The sequence below is a fragment of the Netta rufina genome, assembly GCF_964035555.1.
Source record: "Netta rufina genome assembly, chromosome: 3".
In the NCBI taxonomy this organism is placed as follows: Eukaryota; Metazoa; Chordata; class Aves; order Anseriformes; family Anatidae; genus Netta; species Netta rufina.
In genome coordinates, this window is record NC_140125.1 from 64,201,124 (window position 1) to 64,226,695 (window position 25,572).

At 36.3% G+C, this 25,572-nt stretch overlaps 1 protein-coding gene and 1 long non-coding RNA gene across 4 annotated transcripts in view; one reads left to right on the top strand and one right to left on the bottom strand.

Annotated features, from left to right (window-relative positions):
- MAP3K7 (mitogen-activated protein kinase kinase kinase 7) overlaps positions 1-25,572 on the bottom strand; it is a 48,870-nt gene that overhangs the window by 16,046 nt on the left and 7,252 nt on the right. For 2 of the 3 annotated variants that reach the window (XM_084284400.1, XM_084284399.1), the window contains exons 2-11: positions 20,739-20,849; positions 19,061-19,126; positions 18,064-18,109; positions 17,071-17,209; positions 15,821-15,945; positions 11,938-12,066; positions 9,658-9,788; positions 9,162-9,243; positions 7,837-7,988; positions 7,058-7,217 (exon numbers count right to left, since the gene is read on the bottom strand). In XM_084284400.1, coding sequence (XP_084140526.1) covers positions 7,058-7,217; positions 7,837-7,988; positions 9,162-9,243; positions 9,658-9,788; positions 11,938-12,066; positions 15,821-15,945; positions 17,071-17,209; positions 18,064-18,109; positions 19,061-19,126; positions 20,739-20,849 — 1,141 coding nt within the window. Of the gene's footprint in view, positions 1-4,398; positions 4,480-7,057; positions 7,218-7,836; positions 7,989-9,161; positions 9,244-9,657; positions 9,789-11,937; positions 12,067-15,820; positions 15,946-17,070; positions 17,210-18,063; positions 18,110-19,060; positions 19,127-20,738; positions 20,850-25,572 lie in introns of all 3 variants that reach the window. The other variant, XM_084284398.1, reaches the window with a different exon arrangement.
- On the top strand, positions 1,755-23,805 carry LOC311207984. Its single transcript, XR_014618307.1, has 3 exons — positions 1,755-1,828; positions 14,869-15,025; positions 21,859-23,805. It is a non-coding gene; the product is annotated as an uncharacterized lncRNA (long non-coding RNA).

Genomic DNA, 25,572 nt, shown 5'->3' on the forward strand with positions numbered 1-25,572 from the left:
AAAATAAAGCAATCATTCTCAAATTAGTTTCATGCTACAAAGCATTTCATATAAAAGTTGCTCACAACGAAAGATTTGCACTGGTTAAGTATACATTCTCTTCTCATTTCCTTTGTTCTAGCTGCATTTTCCTGTTTCTTCCTCCAGCTCCTCCCTCCTTTCCTCTATTTTATCTTCCTCATGTTCACTTCACTCCATCTTCTCTTCCATCAGCTTACTCCCTCCTACCCGCCTCACGATTCTCATTAATCTCTCCTTACCAACATATTTCCTTGGCCTCAAAAAAAAGTTTCACACACTGTTGTTTGTTTTCTGAAATATAATTCAAAACATACAAAAAATTTCTAGCACGAGCTGCTCCACATACTCTAGTGAAACCAATTACAGCTTCCTGCTAAGGCTTTTGATCATCCCTCAAATATCCAAAGCAGCTACACACGCTTCTCCCTGCCCTATAGCAGATACTTGCTTTCTCCTTTTACACTTTCACAAACACATGCTGCTTGTTCTCTTCTCTTTAAGGCAACAGTATTTTGTTTGTAGATCTGCAGCCAAAGTACAAACACTCTCCCTCTTCTTTCATCTCGCCCGTTTTCTCATTCAGACTCCCTCTCCTGCTCCTTTCCTTTTCAATTTAGTGCTCGAGGATCCTTCTCTTAGTTCCTCCCTGATCATGTTCTCACAAACTTATTTATACACCATACTCTCAAGAGCTTTCCCTGCAAGAACCAAACCTCCCTTACAGTACAGGATGATTAGAAATGTAATAGATTTAGAAGACAATTTAAAGAAGTTAAAACTTTGATTGGGATTCCAGAAGAATTAAGTGATCTGGGGAGGATTTCTGGCTTATACTGGCTTTGAGGTAGATGTAGAAATCACAGATTAAAGCACCTGATTTCTATGATTCCTATTCTAAAGATATTCAACAAAATGTGTCTATCCTGAGTAGTCACTTATGCAGTGCCAATGCTATAAAAATACTCCAATGCTGTGGTACAGTTTTAGATGACAAAATTAAAAAGCCAAACGCATTCATGCGATATGCATGAGCTGTTTGCCAGTGAAGAAAAGGCAAACTTTAAAGAATTTTTGCTAGATGCTGCTTGACTGGTTTGTATCCAAAAGGTATTCTGATTATTTTTCTCCATCATATTAAAAACTATATATATTTTTTTTCTTTTACACACATAGCTATTTAAGCCTTTTGTACTTACTAGGATTTTTATTTCTCATATATGTGTATGAAAAAATAATAAAAATATAGGTGCATATTATCTGTACTATACTACATATTATGTATACAATAAAGGGAAGGAAACGGATACTTCACCTGGCTATTTGGCTACAGTCTACCACCACTGAAAATTCATTTGCCAAGCTGTCGCACTAAAATGGAACTCGCTGATCCATTTTTCAGTTTTTAAGTTTTGTAAACTAGGAACAAAAATAGGATCTTGAATCAAAATAATTTCTGTTTATACTTACTTGGAAGTATTTAGAAACAAGAGCAAATGCATATTAAAAATTTCCACTTCTGCAAACAGCTTGCCATCAACTGATAAAAATCTGTATTTTATAACCTTGGTAGCATAATTAGTTCATGGATGAAAATTGGCCATGGCAAAGCCCATTACAAAAAAACCCCAGCGACAGCAGATGTAGTACTCATGCTTCTAAAATAGCCCAGCCCCAAAGCAGCTGACTCACGGTAACATGCCTGCCTGCCTGGTGCCCTCCCCTCTGCGGGAAGCAGCTGCTCAGCAGAAGCTCAGGCAGCAGCACGGACAGTGTCAGCACTCGCTCTTCCCACGGACGGACGTGCCGGGTACGTGGCAGAAGTGCTAAGGAACATAATGGGGTGGGATCCAGACAGAGGTGCCAGTTTGGAGAGCTTGGAAGTATGACTGGAAGGGGAAAAGTGTGCTAAGACATGATAGCCATGAAAGAGTAAGGAAAGGAATGAGGTGAGAAATAGGCCACCATATATTGTCTTAAGAAGAAAAATAGAGCAACATGCTTTTGAGACACTGCCTTGAGGATACAGACAAATATAGTTAGTTTATTAGGAAGCTGGTCATTTTCACATCACATAACAATTAAGCTCTGCTTTAATACTAGGGACATGTTCTTCTTTTCCTGGCCCTGCAGTTCTTCCTGGGAAGCTGTACTGACTAAGAGACATCTTTTATTACACAGCCCAGACTTATTTGCATATTTACACCTTTTTTCTTAGTGCCTGTACTGTGTCTTTTAGCTTAAACGCTTCTCTTCCCAGTCTTTAGCTGCAGATCTGTCTACAGGAAATAAATTACTCATTTCTCAGCTTTCGTTCTGTGGGCTAGAACAGCCATGCTCTTCCACTTTCTTCTTCATACTTTTCAAATGATCCAAGTAGCTTTTCTTGCTATTATTTCAGAGTTCACATGTTTCTTTTACAGCTCAATACACTATTCTGGCTGCTCAGTATACTACATCGAATTCCTCAGAGATCAGACCTTAACAACGGCCTGTAAAATAGCATTAGTGCTTTTTAGTCTCTCTTGGAAATATACCACTCAAAAGGAACTGTAAGCATTGTTTTCTTTTTTTTTTTTTTCCCTTTACAAATACTTCACACACAGTGTATCACCCTGAATTTTATCCTGTTTCTGTGTCCCCATCTGCCCCCCCAATCACAACACAATTCATCCTATTCTATGTGATACTCAAATATTCCTCTTTATTAATAATCACTCTTGATAACAAAATTTACTGTTAACACTTTATTGTTCATTTAAGACTTATTAAATGCCTTATGAGTGAATTTTGAGAAAATTCATTCTTACGCTTGCTCCAATAGGTTATTTCTCTTGTATCTGTTTCAAACTCCTGTTAGAATGCCCATCTTGCCAAGTTCAACTAAAATAGTCCAGGTGAAGGGCATCTAAATGACTTCCTTTTCCTAAATAAGTAAAACCTCAAAAAGGTATCTGATATGTTTGGCACAATCTATTTTGGGAAAGCCATATGATATGTTTTCACTGACCTTTTAATTATTCTTCTCTAAAAGTTTCAAAGTTTTTTTTTGAAGTCTTATGTGCTGCTGCAGACAGACAGTACATGCAGACGACAGGTGCCCAATAAACTTTTAGAGCATGTTTGCTGAACTCCCATCACTTATTGACACTGCGAAACTTGACAGATCCTTTCAGAATATTGCTTCACCTCCTTTTTCCGTGCTCTAAAGATTTCTTTTATACCACAGAAGGCCAGGATTGTCTGAAAATTACAGTGGAAACCTAATAAGCTTTCTGGATCATTTGTTAGTCTCAGTGCTGAATAGCTTTTATTTTCACTGACTGTTCTATTTTTCCTTGGAAGCTACATTTTAACATTCTGTATTTTTCACGTAAGCTTCCATAAAGTTATTTGAAACTTTTGTATAGAACTCTATCTTTTGCACTCAACTTTAAAATACCAAAACCCCTCAACATTTATAAGGAAACCTCCTCAGATGACAAAAATTTAGAGTAGGGGTTCACAGTTTTTAGTGACTCTCTTTATTTGCATCTCCTGACAGATCACTTTAAAACAGCTTGTGTACCACTAAGGGTATACCTATCACAGTTTGGGATTGATTGTAATTATTTTTAGGCTTTAAGAAGTATAAAATGAACCACTTGGACTGGGAAAAAATAAAAGATGGGAATGAAAAAGATATATTTCTAACTAAATATAAAGTTGAGATAGATGAGAATTATTCATTAAGGTACCAACAGAAATTACCAGCTACGGTGAGGATTATCCTGATCCTCTTCCTGTCAGAAGCTTGTCTTAATAATTTTAGTTTATCTTCAACACAACAGAAATACCTCATGCAAACACATTTTAGCTCTGGAAAACTGTAGTCAAATATAAAAATTCCACAGATCAAGCTTTAATCTTGTTTAATCACATGCGTTATACAGATTTGGAGTTCTCTACATAGTGTATTTAAGTCTTTTGCTCTACTAATATTTGATTAGATTAAAGTGGTTGCGCAAACACTACAAAGATCAGGGCAATATAAATTATCCAGACAGGAATTTTTCAACTGATGCCTGTCTTTGCCAAATGATGTACTGTAATTATAGAACAGAACTAGGCAGAACTTAATGAGAATCTAACATCAGGATCATAAAAGTAAAAAGTCCTCTACTAGCAAAAATAAGTTAGACTAGAAGATCAAAACCTTTACTGATAGAAGTTAGTACTAAAAAGATCATGCTCCTCTTTAGAGAGACATTAAAAAAAACACCCACATTGGGCTATTTCTAGGTCTGTCCTAGAGCAGCTGGAGCAAGAAGTATTTTCTAAGCAGTCTGATCATTATTCCAGCATCTTAACCAATTGACCCGATCACCTGGTCTGCGATACCTGGTATGATGATCTCAGGGACATCCAGAATGTTGCCAAATGAAGCAGTTTTACGATGGCCTCGTTTAGGCTTGGAATAGGCTGAAAAAATACACATACACAATACACATGCAAAACACTAAAATGGCAATAGCAAAATTATTAAATTTGTAATATTGCATTTTTCATAAACTTTGTTAAACTGTAGTTCATGCAAAAATATTTCATGCAGAATAAACTGCATTGCCTTTCACTCATGCTTACACATAGTAAAGCAACTGTTAAAAAGCAAAAACGCAGAACTAGCCATCAATACAACACCGTGTAATTAGTTATAGTTAGCAACACAAAAGTCAAACACAGAAAGCAGCATGGCAACAAGAAGGGAAAACCAAATGTAATTATCCAAACAGAGAACAAAGTAAATTATTTCAGATCACCTGTATATTCAGAACAAATTCTTGATTGCCTGAACTTATGTAGCACTTCCTCTTTAGTGCTGGGCATAAGCTATTTTATAAACAAGATTAAAAGTCGGATACTTCTGTTTCTTTGAACCACCTCCTGTTAAAGCAAACCTAACCTGTCTCTGAAAAATATGCTTATTGTTACTACATTGCACAAACATTCCTGCCCTTTGAGTGAAGATTTTTTGTTTTGAAAACTGGATACCACTACCAACCTTTTCATTTCTGAATGATGTTCAAGAAACATACTATGCTTTGGGGTAAAATTTGTTTTCTTAATTATTATTCTGCTGCTTCAGTACCTACAGATAAAGTTTCCATTTAGTGAAAAGTCTAAATACAGCTCCCAAAGGTAGAATGTTGCAGCATGTTTATCTAAAACTTAACATAGAATACTGGCGTGTATGATGTGATTTACTCTAAACACTTAATCTAGCAATAAATGGAACAAGAAAATTGAAAAAATCTTGACTATTTACTCTCAACGACAGCCCAATTCTCACCCAGTCACATTTTTTTTCCCCAAGTCACAACATTATTTCTGTCATAGAGATAACAAGGTTAAAAAACAAAGCAAAAAATCATACAATGCCATTTCAGCTCTTTTTTAAAAAGGTATGGTCAGACGGGCTTGACCTGATTTCTAGTACTGCATGAAGTAATTAAAAAAATAAATAAATAACCCACCCCAAACTCTACTATATTCAATGTATTCTTTTGTTTCAAGAAGAAGAAACCTTACAGTCACAATGACAGCAACAACAAAAAACTTAAAATGTTTTGAAATAATGATTACTATTCAAAACAATGTACTTAAGGAAGACAAACCAGGAAAATTAAAAACTCACACAAAAGGAAGGCCAGAGTTATCTTCACTAATGTCAAAACTTTACATTGACTTTAGAGTGTCAGTGACTAAAGTGAGTCCTGACATTTTAAAATAAAAACGCATATTATTATTATCAGGTAAGTACACAGCTGCCGCCTGTGTTAGGGGACCTTTAGAGATATTCAGGGTGAGAAGTGTTGCACAATCATTCAGTCAAAGGCTAACAATACAAAAGACAAATCTTGGAATAAGTCTTTAAAATAAGAACATAGAAGTAAGAAGTATATAGGGCAAGATAATATTAACCTATGAGTATCTTCAGTATTTAGTAAAACAAGATCCTGGAATAATCATAATATAACAAAGAACAATAGTAAAATCATTGTGGTGCAGAAGAATCAGGATATAATGCATATTTCCTTACTACTTACAGTTCTTTGATTAATTATCAGATTGGTAGAGAAATACAAGATCAACTACATAACTCTGGACTAACCAAAGTAATTTTGTCTGATTATGGTATATAACCACAGATTTAAATAAAAAAATTCCAGATATGAAACTTAAAACTTGCATAGATTAACAAACAATATCCTTGATGAAGAAAACAGACAAGAAAGTGAAGGGTGGAGAACACAAGATAAAGTCAATAAAATGCTATGGCTTCACACATTTTTATTAACTCAGTCTTTTGGGAAGAACTAAGATTACTTTCACCATAAAATTAAGTGTTTATACTTGCACATAAAATCTAATTCACTCAAGGATTCAAGGATTTAGATACAACAGTTTATAGCTACCTGAAATAAAGCATCTGAAGCTATTTATTACTATTTCTGAAACAAAAGATATCAATGCTTTGTTCATCTGATGAATAAAATGTTTATCTTTTTGAGATATGTTAAAGTGAATTTTAAGTTATTTGGGAAAATGCTGAATTTCAAACCTACCTCTTCATTTTTAAGTACTAGAGGAATAACCTTTAAGAAAATGTTATTTTAGAAATAATTGTGATGGAATGAGATGGAAAAACATTATTTCAGATGCAAAGGATAAAGCTTGTGCATTTGGAACTAGACTGATATTTACAAGTCTCAATGATTTTAGAAAGGTGAAAGTCTAATTCGACAATAGTAATCTCTTCCCTGACATTAAAAATACCTAATTAAAGTACTCAGCCTGTCTGGCAGTTGAACGTACAACAGTGAATGAAGTAACTTTCCCCCGCAACTAATAAAGGACAATAAGGACAGTAAAGACTACGTGAAAAGTTGAATATGTTCATATGGCTAATTTTATTAACCTTCTCTAAGACTGTCTTAAAAAAATCCTACTTATTTTCTTCTTACCAATTCCTTACTCTGTCTCCCAAACATAATTTTACCTGTGGTAGAAGGTATTCTTGCTTCTATTTCAGACATGTCAGCACTCATCCTTTTTGCTTCTCCTGAAACAAGGGCTGACTGTGGTCGCCCACGAACATCTGACAAGCTCTCCACACTGCTCCCACGAGATGGGGGTAAACTCAAACGGCCAGGTTCACCCTGTTTCAATAGTTATATTTTTAAAGAGAAAGAAAAAAATTCTGCAGAAGCCCTTCCATGATATAATCATTATGTAGGTTAAAATAATTTCGATAACATAGATTTTAAAAACAAGTCAAAATTTTAGGAAATATTAAAAAAAAAAATACTGTCATTTAAGAATCAAATATCTTGCATCTTGGCTCTTTCAAAATAATTAACTTTAGTTGCATTCAAACTGAGGAGAATTAGCACAATGTTGTCACAAGATAATATTGGTATTTTTCCATCCCATTTGAAATAAAATAGTGTTTTCAAAATTAGCATAAATGTCACACTAAACTTCTGGTTCTAACTTCAGGCAATGACATGCAAATATACATATTTTTTAACCTAATGAATCCCCTTAAATGAACTGTTTTTTGATTTCATTGGAGATACCTTATTAGGGCCTTCCAGTTTATATTTTTGGAATCATTCAGTAGTCTTCCATCCCTTTTCATGCTCTTTCCTGTAAGTAACTGACTCCAATTTTGTATTATATTTGAAAGAATAGCCACTGATGCTTTATAGCATTGCAACACTTTTGTCCATCTTTGTCCATTTCTATTATGGCTCAAAACTGGAGACGTTTGCTTACCGGCTGCTTGGCTGTATTTTTCATTTGCTGTGCCAATTTTGATTCCAAACGTTTAATAGTGTCATTGGTAGAAGCTCCTTGGAAGTCACCTGGTTCCATGTTAGCATCACTCTTGTTACTTGTGTTTGTAGAAGTGATGTCCATGAACGAACCTAGAAAGCAGCAATAAGGTCAAATTTACATTAAAAATGCTAATGTGCATTTCTTCAAACATTCTCAGCAGCTAAATTTTGCTGTAGAGCAACTCTTTTGAAAGCTTTTAACAAAAGGCAAGACTGCAACAGATCCACAAATAAAAGAAGTAAAATGGAGTGGGTGGAAGAAAGAACATACAACTAAGTACTACAATGACATCTGAGGTCAGTCTTTAGCTTGCTCTGAAATTAGAGTAGATGGTAAATTAACAACACAACCAGCAACATCATTCACAACTCGTGGCAAGGTCCATCGTTTACTACAGAGGAGCACAAATACCTGAAAAGTAACAGGCAATATTTATTTGTAATGTAGGGTAATAAATCATATCTTAAAATCATGTGCTGAAGGGTGGAGAACACAAGATAAAGTCAGTAAAATGCTATGGCTGAAAAGATTTTATAATGTAATTTGCAGGTCGCTGAGTTGCAAAGTAGCCAGTGAAACTTCATTCAAAATAACAGTATTTTGGAGATAGGAAACAAACAAATCAAGCAGCGAAAGGTGAAGACACTTTATATTAATAACTACTGACGTGGGAAAACTGTATTCTATAAAATCAGAGGACTGAACAATCTTTATTTTCTATTAGGAAAAGGATTTCTCTGGGGCCAGAACTACTTGAAAGCCTAGCTTACATTTTGTTCTACTCCCCTTTCTGGTGATTTCCTTGTGTTTCTTTAAACTTATGTACTTACTGCAGCTGCCTAAACAACTACAAGTTTAAACTGTAGGGATCATAACTGAAAGCAGGCACAGCTTTCCAGAACAGTCAAAAATTTATGTCAGCTCCTACACATTACACATGACTGGAAGTGTCAATTGCTAGCAATCTTCAGGGGAACAAAAAGGAGACCTTAAACTTGGACATTCTGAGCTAGCTTTTATTACATGCTTATTTTCCATTAAAATGACCTGTATGCTTCAGCAAAACTATTTATCTGAGAACAATATAAATATGATGTGGTACAAAGTCTTAAAAAATAGATTTCTGCCAATGCTTAGGATTTTTGAAAGGTTACCTTTCGAAATCAAATTAAAATCAACATACCAAATCAACATAAAAGTGTGCTCTATAATCCACCTGCATTGCTTTATGGTGTTCTTTTCTTTTATTTATACAACTGTACCTGTACTAGTGGCAGAGTTGCTTTGGCCTTCATCTGAATACTGGCAAGGATACTGCAGAGGTTCATCAGCTCCTGGAAAGTACTGTGGAAAAAAAGCAGTATGTTAATAATAGTAAAAAGCAATTAGAATTGCTTTAAAATAATTCAAACAGTACTTCGTGAAATAATTCATAAACATAATAAATCATATGTTATACACGATTATAAGAATTTATATAGAAGTAAATCCAATTATTTTAAGTATTGCATTAAAATGCATCTATGACTCCTATTATTAATTTCCACATATTTGTTATAAATGAAATACTATACACCTCCAATAAGGAAAGAAATAACTCTCTTTCTCTTTTACCATAATAATTTTTCTTTATAATCAAAAAAAGAAGGAGAGAGAACACACGAGCCTGCCTTTAAAGTGAGTTAAAAGGCATACCTGTTGTAATTCAACTTCCAAACAGGCTAAGAAATGATTAAGATACCAGAAAAAGTGTTATACCCGCATCAAGTGTGTCATTATTTTAACAATTTCCTCCATGGAAGGTCGTTGTGAGGGATCCTTGGACCAACAACGGGTCATTAAACTCTCAATTGGTTTAGGTAAGTTTTTGATCAGTGGTGGCCGAGTACCTATAATTGAAATTAGAAAAACAACAATTCGTTAAGCAGAGACTGTAAGAAGACTGACAATGAATAACCTCTGTCTGATACTTTGCTAAATAAATAGAAGAAAACATATAGTGAGTTGTAGTCTGATGGAACTGGCTCGTACTGGATTTTCTGACTTTCAAACAAAGAACTGACAACAAAAGTTCACTTGCTTGCACCACATACAAGTTACAGGTACATACAAACAAGAAATAAAACAGAAAACTTTTCCTTCAATAGCGGTTTGAATAAATTCACTGACTGACCAAATACAATGTATTGCAGTGGTAATTAAAGTGACAAATTAATATATTACAGCTTTCTGAAGAGTAAAGCTCTAGTCCAAGCTAGAAAGCCTTTGATTCTTAATGCTGAACTCACCAAAAAAAAAAAAAAAAAAGACTTTTGAGGCTGCTTTTGCTCATAAGAATTCCCTGAAAAATTAGTAAGCATTAGTAAGTTTGACAGAAGCATTAATTTTGGATGACTTTTTCCACAGACTCTGCACATTTTCAATTATATACTACACTTGAAGTAAAATATAATCTATTCATCTGGTTTTGGTTCCAATTTCTACCCTTTTTATTATTTCAGCAAGTACAATTAATAGACATCCAGTTGTGTTTAACACATGAGATGTAGCGACATTTTGCAAAGAAAGCAGTCAGTATTTAAAGATGTATTAGCCATAGCTTTTCTCCCTTGTTTGTTCATTATTTCATTTGTAATTATATGTAGCAGGAAATCATAGAATAGCTTCGTTTGGAAGGGACCTTGAAGATCACCTAGTTCCAACCCCCTGCCATAGCCAGGGATGCCACCCACTAGATCAGGTTGACCAAGGCTCCATCCAACCTGGCCGTGAACACTTTCAGGGATGGGGCATCCACAGCTTCTCTGGGCAACCTCTGCCAGTGCCTCACCACCCTGTGAGCAAAGAACTTCCTCCCAACACCTAATCTAAATCTCCCCTCTTTTAGTTTAAAACTGTTCTCCCTTGTACTATCACTATCTTTATTGTAAGTCCCTTTTTAGTGGTGAAAGGCTGCATTGAGGTGTCCCTAGAGCCTTCTCTTCTTCAGGCTGAACATTATTAGGAACATTATTGTCTCAACATTAGGAAAAGGTTCTTCACCGAGAGGGTGGATAGGCACTGGAACAGGCTGCCGAGGTCACGGCACTCTGCCTGTTGGAGTTCAAGGAACATTTGGACAATGCTCTCAGACACATGGTCTGATTTTTGGGTGGTCCTGTGCAGAGCCAGTTAGATACAATGATCTTTGTGGATCCCTTCTAACTCAGGATATTCTACGAACATTCCCAGCTCTCTCAGCCTTTCTTCATATGAGAGGTACCCCAGCCCTCTGATCATCTTCATGACCTTCTTCTGGACCCTCCCTAACAGATCCACATCCTTCTTGTGCTGGGAGCCCCAGACCTGGATGCAGCACTCCAAGTGGGTCCTCACAAGGGCAGAGCAGAGGGGCACAACCACCTCCCTCCACCTGCTGGCCACCCCTCTGTTGCTGCAGCCCAGGATGCAGTTGGCCTTCTGGGCTTCAAGCACGCACTGCTGGCTCATGTCAATCTTTTTGTCCACCAGAAACCCCAAGTCCTTCTCTGCAGTGTTGTTCTCAATGAGTTCTCTTCCCAGTCTGTCCTCATGTCTGGTATTGTCTCGACCCAGGTACAGCACCTTGCACTTGGACTTGTTGAACCTCATTAGGTTCATGTGGGCCCACTTGTCTAGCTTGTCCAGGTCCCTTTGGATGGCATCCCTTCTTTCTGTTGTATTGACTGCAACACTCAGCTTGGTGTCATCTGCAAACTTGCTGAAGGTGCACTTGATCCCATTGTCTATATATAAAGATATTAACAGTACCTGTCCCAAGACAGATCCCTGAGGGACACCACTCTTCAACGCAAACTTTGCAGCAGCCAAATAACACGAAAACCAGAACTGATACAAAAGCGCCAGTGTCTTAATATTAAATCTTTATGACAAAAAGTGCTTACTTAATGAAACATAAAACTGAAAAACTAATAATTTAAAGCTGCACACTGAAGAATGTTTAGCAAATTTATAGGTCAAATATACAACTTGAAACGCAGTTAAACGTTTTCAACTCACCATTGTGAACTGCCCACATTATGCGGAAAGCTGGACCACCAATCTCATCAAAAGGTTTCCTACGGGTGATTACCTCCCAGAGAATAATACCCCAACTGAAAACGTCACATTTTTCACTGTAATTGCTACCTGAAAGAAATCAGCAATATAATCTGTCTGTTTTATATATAACACACTAAAAATAAGTAAAATTTGAGATGAAAAACAGCACTATATGCTTTTTTTTTTACCTCATATTTTTCCCAAAGAAAATAAAAATATATCTAAAGCTGTTTAGAACTGCTTTAGCTGCTAACTTAAGACTGATATCATGACTGATCATTAAGAACGCCTCTCTTGAAATCAGTCCTTTTCACCCCGAAATTATAAAATGTCAGTTTTGTTATATAATATCATACGCTATTTGTTAAGTTTCAAAGATCTCTTGAATTTAGAACTTAACTGATTATTTTTGCTTCATGTAAATATGGCTGTTGAACTTGCTTCTTCCACATTAGTCACATGTCAGCCAATAAAAATCTCTGCCATATCCATTGCTCTTAATTAAAGGTCTTTGTCAGAACCAATGTTACCATATGAACAAATCAGCGGATTCCCCAATTTTTCACCATCTTATTTTCCCTGTTTATCATTTTTACTCTTTTTGTCATGTCGTTATTTAAATTAAGTTTTGATCACAACTTGAATATTTCTAAGCTTCCTGTTACAGGTGCAGAAGACATATAGTTGATATAGAATAACAAATAAGAATGTTCATAGGCTACAAAGGAAGGCTGTATGCTCTGTAACCCTACCTCATACAAATAACAAAAGAAACGTGAAGGATGTAATAGTATGTGAATAAATATAAGTGATGGGGATTTTCTCACATGTCTTTGAGCAAGGATCAAAACTGGCATTGAATGGCCAAGATTTTTGGTTTTGTTGCTAATACATAATCAGAAAGCATCATTGAAACAAATCATTTCATAAACAGCAGAATTGATGAATTCCAGTCTCCTGTGGATACCTATTTTATAACACCCAGTTGCAACAGGCTCTACACTACCTATGAGCCATCCTCTTCTGGTCTGCAGACTTCTGACAAACTGTGCAAGGAAAGCAGCATGCTCTCAGACTGGTCGGTGTGTAAGAACTGATCTGGGAGTCAAACAGAACAAACAGGCTGCAGCCATGCAACCAGAAGTCCTCTCTAAGCAGCACAACTAATTTGAACTTCTCATGGTTACTGATTTTACAAAACTCACAAGAACTTGACATCTTCAAATGTGGCAAATGAATTTAAAAGTTACTGAAGGGGACAGTAGCAATAATAACAACATTAGCTTCATCAGTCAGCTTTTTTTTTTTTTTTTTTTTTCCCAAAAGGTAGCTGGGTAGCTGTTAACAATGGCAGTCTTTGTACCTGTGCAGCCACAGCACTTTCATCTACACAATCAACCCTGTCTTAGCCACTCCACTTTTGCTGGTCATTCTCCCTAGCCATAGCAAGATTGGATCCCAGAAAGAGGAGCCTTAATACTGCTGTGTGGAGCAAAGCAGTAAGGAGCTTAGTTCCCCTCTCCTATGTCAAAACCTCTGCGTGGCAAGAAGAAAGGGACAACTTTCAGGCTCCTTGTCTCTGCCAGATCTGAAGATCAGATGAAGTCACTTTTCAGTGGAGACAGCTTTCTAAAGCAGAAAAAAGTTGCTCCTTCATTAGGACCAAGCAAAGACCCCATGTGGTATGCAGTGGGAGACAGACAGCCCATGACAGGGAAGTAATGCTATTCTCCTGTTTAAGCACAGAAATTTTATTCTGTGGCTGAGAAGTAATTCTGAAGCGATAGTCTAAAACCAGTATCTTACAGAGAGATCATTTTATAGTGTTTCATTATGTAACAGAGGCGGGATAACAGATATATACTATCAGTCTTCAATGTATTCAATTATCCCAAAGCATTTTAAAACAGTTTCTTGTAAAGGGAGTGAAGGGAGTGCAGAGATTAGAGTACTTGCTCTCTTTCACGTTATCCTGATCTAAATGACATTATTTTCATTTAGACTGTTTGATCTGTTACAAGGTCTAGGTGGCCTAATATTTAAAACTGGGGAAAACTCATAATATTAGAGCATTACTTCAATGATCACTGACATCTACAAGAGATACGTCTTGTGCCTTTACAGTTCTCATCTAAAACACAGTTCTAAAAAACACTAAAATAATATCAGTGTTTATTTTGTTGATTTCTGATGCAGTAGTATATGCAAACAAGTTTAATGATTTGGACATAATTTTAGTAGTTCTTAATCGCTGCCTCAAGAGTAATTTGATATGCTGCAACACAAAAGTTACTAGATTCCTTTGTCTTCCCTTTTTACATATTCTTGTATGAAGGGTTGTGGCATTATCAGTAAAAGCTTTCAGAAAAAAAAAAAAAAGTACATAAAGCCAAATGTAAACCGAAGGCTTTTGCTGCCATCCAGCAATAAATCTGCAAGATAAGATTTCTTTGTTCTGCCTTGTTGCATTCATATAACAGGAATTAGGATAAGCACTGTAAATCCCTACTACAATGCATTTATTTCAAAATCTGTTTTAGATTATTTTTTTTCACTCAAAAAAAATCTAGCTTAAACACTGATTATGTAGTTGATTACTTATAAAAGAATAAAACATCTGTAATGTATACAATTTTATTTAATAATAAACAAGTGTTAAGAAATGAAACATTCCTAGCTAAAGAAATATTGTAGGTTCCCTGATATAAAGTGATATAGTGGAAAATTTTTAGGCACCAAAGTGAAATCATCTTTAGGTGGGTCCTCTGAGTAACATTAAGAAATATAAGGTGCCTTCAAAACAAAAGCTTCAAAGGTGGTGCTCAGAAGGAAGCACCTTCAAAAATTGTTAACTATGTATTATATATATAACTTGCTGCTTCTCTCTAGTATAAGGACAGTAAAAGAAAAACAGCCACTTGGATCCACAAATTTGGAAACCACTGCACCGGAGACACTTGCAAAATGTAGCAAAGCAGGACACCTGCTTCCTAAAATAGGAAGATGATGCCTCCAGACCCCTCTGCGCTAATCACAATAATTTAAGGTATTGTCTGGTTAAAATGTGTTTAATTTGCAATCTAACAAGGATTGTATTATTTCTCTAATAATCATAAAACAATTATACCTATCTAATTATCATCTGTCATCTGTCTTCTCCAGCTTAAGAAATAGCTTAGTTTCTTACTTAACTAAATTAACTGTTAATAACAAGTATGCAGGCAAGAGGAAGTACATCAAACCTCTAGAGACGAGCAAAACTAGGAAAGAAACATGAAGAAAACCAGACAAAGATGGAGTTACAATAAAGTGGAGGGTTGAAAATGAAGGCAATTATGTTCAATTTAGAGACACTAACAGGCAAATTCTAAAGATAAAAGCTGATCAGAATAGGGAATGAAAGTAATGACAGCATATTTAAATGTCAGAAGAGTTTGAAATTACTTACGAATCTCAGAAACAGCACAATCCCAGCGAAACAGCCCTCTGGGTATGTTTTATGTAGTTATAAAATAAGAAACAGCAGCTATCTGAAGGTATCCCTTATATAAGCCTTGGAAATGACACAAATAAAAGCCCCATGTATTCACATAATTAACTATTTAATGGTACCATGATAGTCTGTTTGGTGCTGCTCTTTGAAACTCTGCATAATTATTTGGCAGTATACAGATTTTAAAATAAAAGTTAGACTTCTACCAAGAGTTTTTCAGCTGTTTCAAACTTTAATATGCTGATTGAAATAGAAGTATAAACTAAATGGTGTTCTTATTTCCTACACAAATAAATTCAAAATTGCGTCCCTAGAAAGAACGCATAACAACACCATAATTATTGTTACCTTCAAAAACTTCAGGTGCCATCCATGCAGCACTTCCCTTATTGTTGGTCATGTGTGTTTGAATATCACAGGCTGTACCAAAATCACAGATTTTTAGAACTGTCCCCCCAGCTACCAAGAGCAAACTGTCAAGGGAAAAAAAAAAAGTAATTGCAGGATGAAATAGTCTGGTAATAAAACACTGAATTTTTATCCCAACAACTATCATTCTAATATAGTTGAATATCTAAAAGGCTGTGCTTCTCAATGCTTTTGTTTTATAATTTGAGAAATAGGTAAGGTCACTTATGCCTAATCTAAGTGTACAAAATAGTTTAAAAAAAATCTAATACATATTGTAATGTATTCTTATTTCTGTATGTCAGATTTTAAAAGATTTTAAATATATATCTTTAGGCATAGCAATCCATTAAGCATATATTGACAAAATTAGTCTTTCAGATGCCACAGAGTGAAAAACAAGTACTTTAACAATTTTGGCATAAGAATGATGACCAAGACTCCCATTAATATCAGTCAATGTAGCTATTTAAATGAAAGAACTCAAAGCTACATTTTAACAGCTCTCTAAATCAAAAGTGGGGATACAAGGCAGAATTCAAGATTCAAAGTGTCACTTCACATCAGTTTTATCTGGTAAAGCTGCTGGCTACTACCAAAAGTGATTCTGCAAATCTCTGTTTACACTGAACCTGTAGTACCAGATCTGAAGCTGTCAGATGAATCCAATCAACAGACTGACTGGATAGAAATATATTTGTTTTTGTTTTGGTGAAAAGTGTTGAGAGATTCTGGCTAGGGGCAGTGAAATGAGCTGGAGGAAGGCGATAGAGAAGGATGACAGATTATACACAATGATATCAGATTAAATACAATATTAAAACCAACCAAGCCATCCCCCACCTAATGTTCTCTTAGTGAACAGCACAACCCAACATAAAACTGGGACAATTTAAATGACTTTGATTAGGAGACCTGTCCCTATCAAAATCCTCTTCTTTGAGGGAAGGCAGGAGCAGGACATTTTTCCACTTTCGGTTTAACTGAAAGCAAGTGATTAGTTTGTTTCCTGAACCATGCACCATCCCTCTGTGACTGTAGTTTCAAAGGCACAGCTTTCATTTAGAATACAGTACATCCAATACATTTAGTATCAATTAAAGGCATTTGTGTCAAATACAATGAGATTATCAGAAATGATCTTCTAGTCAAATTTTAAGAAAAAAAAGAAATATAAGCCATAAACCTACTTTGGTGGTTTCAGGTCTCTATGAATTAGAGCCTTTGGTTTCATACTGTGGAGATACGCCACTCCCTGGGAACACTGTAAACACCAACTCATTGCATGTGCAGCAGTATAATGAGGCAGAGGCTCAGCACCATGTAGCACTGCAAAACAAAGGCACAAACTAAAAAGAACTTTATTGCATATTACAACAGATACAATAGGGTTAACAACATACCAAGCAGAAAGCTGTATGGCATCTAAGTAATTAACAATATTTCATCAGCGAAGCTTTAACAGCTTGCAAAAGGATATTTTAATTAATGAAAACGTCAAAATAATGTCTAAGTTTTAGTATGTCTTTCATAATATTTTATGCTAGAATTCTAACACCCAGTAACAATATTTTACTTTTTACTCCGGCAGTTAATGCTAGCACAAGGGGAGTGGTTTTAAACTAAGAGAGGGGAGATTTAGGTTAGATGTTGGGAGGAAATTCTTCACTCAGAAGGTGGTAAGGCACTGACACAGGTTGCCCAGAGAAGCTGTAGATGCCCCAGCTCTGGAGGTGTTCAATGCCCCATCCAACCTGGCAATGGACAACCTGATCTGGTGGGAGGTGACACGGCCCACAGCAGGGGGGTAGGAACTAGATTAGTATCTTCAAGGTCGCTTCCAACCCAAGCCATTCAATGATTCTATGAACATGAAAGATGTTGCTTGTTCTGGGCTATCCCTGCTAAAATCCATGTTGAACAACTACATAGGGAATTTACAAGGGAGAGTCCTTTTCAGATGAAGTCTTCCACTGGAAAACCTTCAATGACTTGTACAAACAATAACAAACCGATATCAAAAAACACACTAACAGTCTGAAAAGTGGTTTTTAGAAGTACACTCCTTTCTCTTTAAAAATCTTTTAAGACATATGTATGAAACAACTTTATATTCTAGGTAATATTTTCACTAGTACCAGTACTTCAGCTCCAGTAAGACATCATATTGAAATGGTACTCACCATTGTACAGAGAACCTCCTTCAGCATACTCCATAACAAGACACACCTTTGTGAAGAGGGAACAAAAAATAGGGATGTTTAAATGTAGAGGCAGAGAACAGATTTTGTAAACTGAAAGGAAAGGGTTTTTTTTTGAAAAAAATAAAAAAATAAAAAAAAATGCAATGTGTCCACACTTAAGGTAATGGAAAATTTATCTATGACATAGAGTCAGGATTAATGGTAGACATTTACGTATAAGAAAAAGAAATTACCTTTATACTTAGTTCCCACTGTAAGTTAGGAAACAAGAGAATGCACTTTCTCCCTCCTGATCCCATCCTGAAAATCAAATGCTGTCTTCAAAGTGTAATTCATTTGCCTTTACTATATGTTTTAGAGTAGCTTTCAAAAATTTTAAATATCATGTCAAAATAATTTATCTAGTTCTAAGAAAAAAATTAATCTATCATTATTTTAGTCAATTATATATTCTGCACTACAATTAATTATGCATGTATCTGTCCTGTCACAGTACTTGCTCTTCTGCTTTCGTAATTTGAGGAACTGTTTGCAGCTGTGGCATAAAGAGAGCAAATCCTGAAAACTGCATATATGAGAGCAGGAACTGATTTACATGCTATGATTCATGTGTTGCTAATAAATTTTAGTTTTGCATTGCTGATTTGCAATTAACAGAACTGTAGTTCTGAATGACACTATGTATGTGAGATACCAGATGCCATTTTTACAAATTGAAATATAACCACTGTTTAGAAAGTTTCTGGGGTTTTCTTGACATAATTTATTTCTCCTAAGAGGACGGGGAGGGGACATGAACCTGAAAATATCAACCAACCTACAGATCTGTATCTGTATCAATAAGCATTATCATGGCTTAAACGTATCAGATGTATATAAAACACCCTCTTTGTATATAAATTTCACATTTTCTGCATTGCTGCTTGCATATGGCAAGCTAGTCACCTTTTGTCTTACTGACAAAGCTGTAACTTACTGGGTTTAGACAGGCTCCATATAACTTGACAATATTGGGATGGTTTACTCGTGATAGTTGTCGAAGCTGCAATACAAATCACACGTCATTTCAAACCATGGGAGAAAAAATGCTAATATTATATTCACATCTGTAATTCATACACAGCAACAGCAATTATAGTTTTATTTGTCTGCATAACCCTTGATAGCAATTTGAGAAATTACAAGACTAATGTTTCTGTTTGCATTTTAATTTATATAATTAGATTTGTGTCTAACTGGAACTGAATTCAAAAGAAATGTTAGAAAAATTAAATTTAATGATTTTTTTTTTTTCCATGGCGTACTAAGATCACTCAAATCATAAGCACTTTGTAACTCTGGCTTTTTAAGGTTTTGTGCTTTTCCTGGAGCCCCCAGTGTTGGAATCCAGACTGTCTGACCTCATAAACAATCTGAACCATAATGGCTTTATTCATTATAAAGAAAGCTACTGTTCTGGAAAAAAAAAAAAAAAGTGAAAGAAGACACAAGCCTATAAAATATGCCATTGGGTTTAATATTAATGTGACAGTTTCCAAGAGCCTACTGAGGCTTGTACTAATTGATGGTATTAAAAAGCATGCCTGCTACAGAGAGACAAGACTATTTTGCACTGAATTCTTCTTTGCCCCTAGATAGAAGAAGAATCAGAAGGAATTTTTTTCCCTTTACACAGACCTCTGAGGCAGCTTATGTTGTTTGTAGTCCACTCTAGGGAGCTAATGTTACTTTTTCTGTGCACTTCAGAAGTTCTAAAAAAACCAAATGGAGCATTACATCTTATGCTTGCACTATGTAGGGCTTCCTAAATCCTAATAATTATTAAAATATTTCCGTGATTCTCAGATCTCTTCCCAACACAAAAATGCTAAGAAAGGGATCTGATCTACTCACTATTAAATCAGTCAGATTAGTAACATTAATAATCTACAATGGCAACGAAGAATATTTTTACATAGAGAGGCCTATTACAAATATGCTTCCTTTACCCCTTAAAAGTTACATTTTTTAATGCATTTTGTATATCTTGAACATCCTAGATTCTTACTAAGCAGCATAACACAATACACCTCATTTAAATTAGATAGCATTTAATTCTAGAACATACTATGTGTGGAAGTTTGTCAGTGGATCTGAAGTGCTCAAGATCTTTCTAAAGAAGCAGACATTGAATAGAAGAGTGATTTGCCCTTATTAATTTGCCCTATTAATGAGTGACACTCATTAATAACCTTACACATAAATGTAACAGAATTATTTAAACCACTGAATTAAACATTTTTAGAGCATGGACCTGACTGTGTGAAGAATCTAAAAGCTTTAGCACCTGGAAGCATTAATCAGCTCCATGACTCCGGTGGGTATTTTGTCTGTGTCCTGACTCCACAGTGGGACAGAAACCAGAAACTGCTGTTTCACCCACTCCCTTTCCCCCTTTCCTTCCAGTTTTTGTGGGAGTGAACTAAAGGAGCAGCAGCGTGCTCTGATAGGAGTCCTGTTCTGTATGACCTGGAGTCCAGGACTGTACTGGGTACCACTGACCACATCTGCTATGTAATACAGACATTATTTTAAATACTCCAAATATCCCTAGAAATTTAACATGAAAAGAAAAAAAGCTTTGCAAAAACCCGTGTTTACCAAACTTACTGTACCTCTACAATGAAGGCCTTTCTTTCAGATTCACTTTCTATTTGTTTAATGGCTACATCTTTAGCTCGCCATTTTGCCTTGCAGACCACACCAAAGGCTCCTCTTCCAACAACCTGAAATAACATAATATGAAATACTTCAATTAAAACTCAGTATAGTTTGACTTTCTGACCATGACGTCACAAATAGAAAATACATTTACCTTAGAAAATTGAAGACAGGCAAAATTGAGTTTTACAGATGCAATTTAATATTATGCAGTTAAAGCATAACTCGTGCATACCTAAGCTTCCTCCAGAGATCTTTTACAGAAGAAATTCAATAACAGTATTCCGGAAAAAAACATGATCTTAATAATTATTTCAAACAAGATCCGCCCAGAAGAAAATTAGGGGAATTATGGCAAATTTGTTTTTACAGATTTGACCAGTGAAATTGTATTTTTACCTGCTGAATTATTTTTATGCTTGTGAGTAATATCAGAACTCAAACTTCCAAAATGGAAGTGCATTGCCAAACAACTGTATGAACTGTGCTGAAGCCTGGGTGAGGTGTTCACAGTTACCTTCCCACTTTCGCACAGGTGCCTGAATAGTGTGAGAACAGGAACTTTTTCCTGAGAGTCTTGAAAGCAAGCACAGTATCTGAATAACTATGCTTTCTCCATTTTTGTTGATGCCTGCTTTCTACTGTGTTTGGAGCTTGCATAACCTAAAGATATACAAAGCAAGACAGGATCCCTAAGTCTTCACTGTAACTTCACAGAGCAGTAGTAGCAGCTTCTCTGTACTATATTATTCAAGAATCCTTTAAAACCAGAAACATCTGTTGTAAAGAAGGTTATCATTTAGAATAGTTCTTTGAAACTCAGCATGAGAACATAAGCAGGGTGCAGAGAAATGTCTTTTTTTTCTGTGAGGTTACTTTCAGTTATGGGCAAGATCTAAAGTACTGTAAATTGAAATTTCACTTCCAGCAAACCAGAAATATACAGAAACAACAAAACATTCACATGCAAATTTGAAGTTGAAACCAGACCACCACCAACAGTAACTCAAGCTGCTACAGAAAAGCACGGACAAGCTAAGAGTTACATTTCGCTTCCCTTCCTTTCTCTTTCAGACAAGAGGAGCAAACGGAAGGCACAGAACGGCATAAAAGAAGCTAAGGGACAGGAGCTCCTCCAAATCCAAAAGAAGGCAAGGTGGAGCAGATGGGAAGCATAAGGAAAGAAGAAAGGGACAGTGGGCTTCGTATGTCGGTCTCTAATTTTGTATTTGGCTGTAGCAGCCTTCCTTTGCTGATGGTTTTAACAGTATTCTCTGCTCACGTTACTAGCCCTTAATTCGCAAGTTCTGTACGCATCTAGAGAAACAAGGCAGACGCTTCTAATCCAATGAATGATTTTTTGAGGGGTGAAGGAGAACAGAAGTGAACGGGAGTGGGCAGAGGAACCAGAGGGTGGAGTGGAAGCATTTACAAATGAGCTTGTAACAGCAGTTTATTATTGCAGTTTAATTTTAGTCTTCCTGAAATGGGTAACGCATACACACAGTTACTCTTTTGGATCGAAAAAAACACACTTCCCAAAATTACCTTCACTCTTCGCTAGAGATTCTTTTTTTATTTATGACATTACCCAACCAAAGAGGGAAGAGAGCCTTTGGAAACAACAACTAAAGGAATATTCAAAATTAAAATATAGAGATGCCACATAATTAAAGCACCCACAAAACGTTCAAACATGGTATTGCATTCATGTTATTAACATCACACTGATTCTTATAGGCTTGGTAGTGAATTCACTCCTTAACTAGATGGTTTCTTACAAAAAAAACAAACAAACAAACAAACAAAAAAAAAAAAAAAAAAAAAGGAGTTTGAAGGAGTTCAGTGAGTAACTGCACATCCCCAGTGCTGAAACAACGCAAAGATGGTACCTGCCAGGCTCTGTGTCACAGCGACCTGACTGTCGTGCACATAAACCATGCTCTGGTGAGGTGTGCGCTACACGCTTTCATAACACAAATAAACAGAGGCTGATTTCCCCTGAGAGCAGGGGTGGATAAAGCTGCAGGTACGTAGATCAAGACCTGCTACATTTTCATGCTTAAATCAGAAAGTCTGCAAGCAAAGGCCCAACCTGAGGAAGAAAAAAACAAACAAAACAAAACAAAAAACAACAACAAAAACCAAGCAAGATTTCCGCATTAAGAAAGATGAGGAAAGGGGAAGTACCCAAGATCTTTTTGAAAGGTCATGTACATCTATAAGAGCCAGCTGCCCAGGAACGGTGATCAATGACATTTTCACTTTCTGCTTTCCTTAATACACACTAAGATATATTTTCTGTTCCACTTTACAGCACACACTTTGCCTTCCAGGATGCCCTGGCTTCTCACCCTCACCCGCCACAGTGGTGGCTCATAGACCGAGCCTACCACAAGACTGCCACAGCAGCTCCACAAGGTGCCACGTTCGGCTCCACACAAAGGGGACCTGTTGCTTGTACCCCCTTTCTCCAGCTAGTGTAGGGCCACGGCTCTTCTCTTGATCTAACAGACATCGACTCTTTTCTTGCAGTCCACAGGCAAATTTGAAAACTCAGAGCCATATGAATGATAATCGAGCTACAAATGTACAAACGGGAAACTGAGCCACCTGAAGACCTAGAGGTCCAAAGTCTTTCCTGGTATCTCCTCTTCTCACTTCGACCACATTTTGAACAGCAATGCCCAAATTCTCGATGTCGGCAGGCCCCCACCTTCTACCAGCACAAGAGAGCTGTCCATTGCCATGCCTCTACCCACCCCTCACAATGCACAACCAGACTTACAGCTTACGGAAAGTCTCAATCTGTGGGTGCACTGTAAGTCTGCACTTTGCAGAAGTGCTGATTTACTTACTATGCACGTAGAAAGGATCTACCGTGCACACACTATTAAGCACGTTCAACTTAGCAGCCTCCTTACATCCCAGAAATGCTAAGGAGACACCATTAAATAGAGAAGGATGCCACAGAGCAACTCATGCAGGATGAGCTGCACTGGCTGCAGTGATTCAGTTCCAGGTCTGCTGCTCCTCTACAACACAAATAAACCTAAATTGATCAAGTAACTGGGAAGAACTCTCCTCCTGGCCTAGGGGAAGGGAATTGTGCATAGAATGATTTGTCCTAGCAGGAGACAATTGACCTTATGGTAGAAAGCAGAGTGAGGCTCCTTTGCTAAATGTACTCATACCCTTCATGCTTTTTGACTATGGCTCTGTTCCAATTAATCCAGTAATGTGAGACAAAACAAACAGTTTCTCATAAATCAGGTACAAATATATTATTTATATATTACAGTTTCAATTTTGCTACTGCATTTGTGTAATATAAACTATATGTGTTTTAAAAACATTTTTTCATTAAGCATATAAAGATAAAATTATATATGTAACAAAGAAAAAAAGCCCAAGTGTCTCTTGCATTTGATTTCACAAAGTCAAAATCAGCATGTAAGCCAATACAACTCCATGCTGTGCCCCGAAGATAAATCCATGACTTTCTGGTTTAACACCAAGAATCCATTAGTAAATACTAAGAATTAGATGCACTTCAGGAAGTATTGCCAAAGACTGTTAAAAAAAAAAATAAAATAAAAAATTTACCAAGCAATCTAAATCTTAATTACATAATGGAAGGCTGTGAGAGATCATCAGATACATAAATTTTATGGCTGGTGAAAAGAGTTTGATAAATGACTATGCAGCCAAGGTTCCATAACAATTTATCAGTGGCTTTCTGCTTACTTGTGCAGAGGCTTGAACAAAACAAATATTTACCTGGGAGACAGGGAAAACAGAGAAGATTCAATTCTACATTAAAGCAGCTCAGCCTCCAGGACAACATATGAAGGAGCAACCGTTAGGAGCAGTGATGGATTGGATACAACCTTAAAGTTGTATACCAAGTGCATATGGTATTCCCCTACGTATTTCCTACTTAATCTGGAAAAAGTATCGTATCCATTGCAAAAAATATTCTTTATAATCAACACAATGGATCTAGTGTTGGAACCCACTTCCATTTCATTTTCTTCCTTCTCAGTTTTTGCCAAACTTACTCATTCTAGGAGCAAGTCTTGGAATTTGTCAGAACAGCGTAACAAATGCACTAAGTAAAGTTTCCTTCAACACCGTGTACTGGAACTAAGTAACTTAATAGCACGGAAGGGAAGCGCTGCCTGAACTTTAGTTTCTTCATGCTCATTCCTTCTTGTCCCCTGCTATTGGTGCCACACCATATGTTTGGGCAGTAGCGCATATTCTGAATTATATGAAGCACAGTTAATGGAATTATTGACACAACAAATCAATAAACAGCAGTTGATCTGTAGCACTGTGTATGTTTGGAAAATGATCTAAAAATAAACACATTCTTTTGGTAAAAGGCCTTGGCCCTTTAAATATCTTATAAGAAGAAAAGGGAAATACAGGGCAGATGAGAGGTTTAGAAGTGTAGAACGCTGCTGCTTCTGCTATCCCACATAATAGAAAGAATTTGTCAAGAATCACTGAGTATGTGATTCTTGACAAAACGTGACACTAACATGTTTTAAACTGGCAGAAATGCTTGAAGAGCTTTATAGGTTAAAACTATGTATGAATGTATTCCTCTCCCTACAAAAGCCATACCAGTAAAGTTACATTTTACTATGTGATAAAACAACATTGCGAAAGAGAGCGCCACTTGCATGTTTTCCAGATAATGTATTTAGAATCTTATTTAAAGAATATGAACCATACAAGATCCGTGGAACAAACATTACCTCTGCCCCTGTGTACAAATAG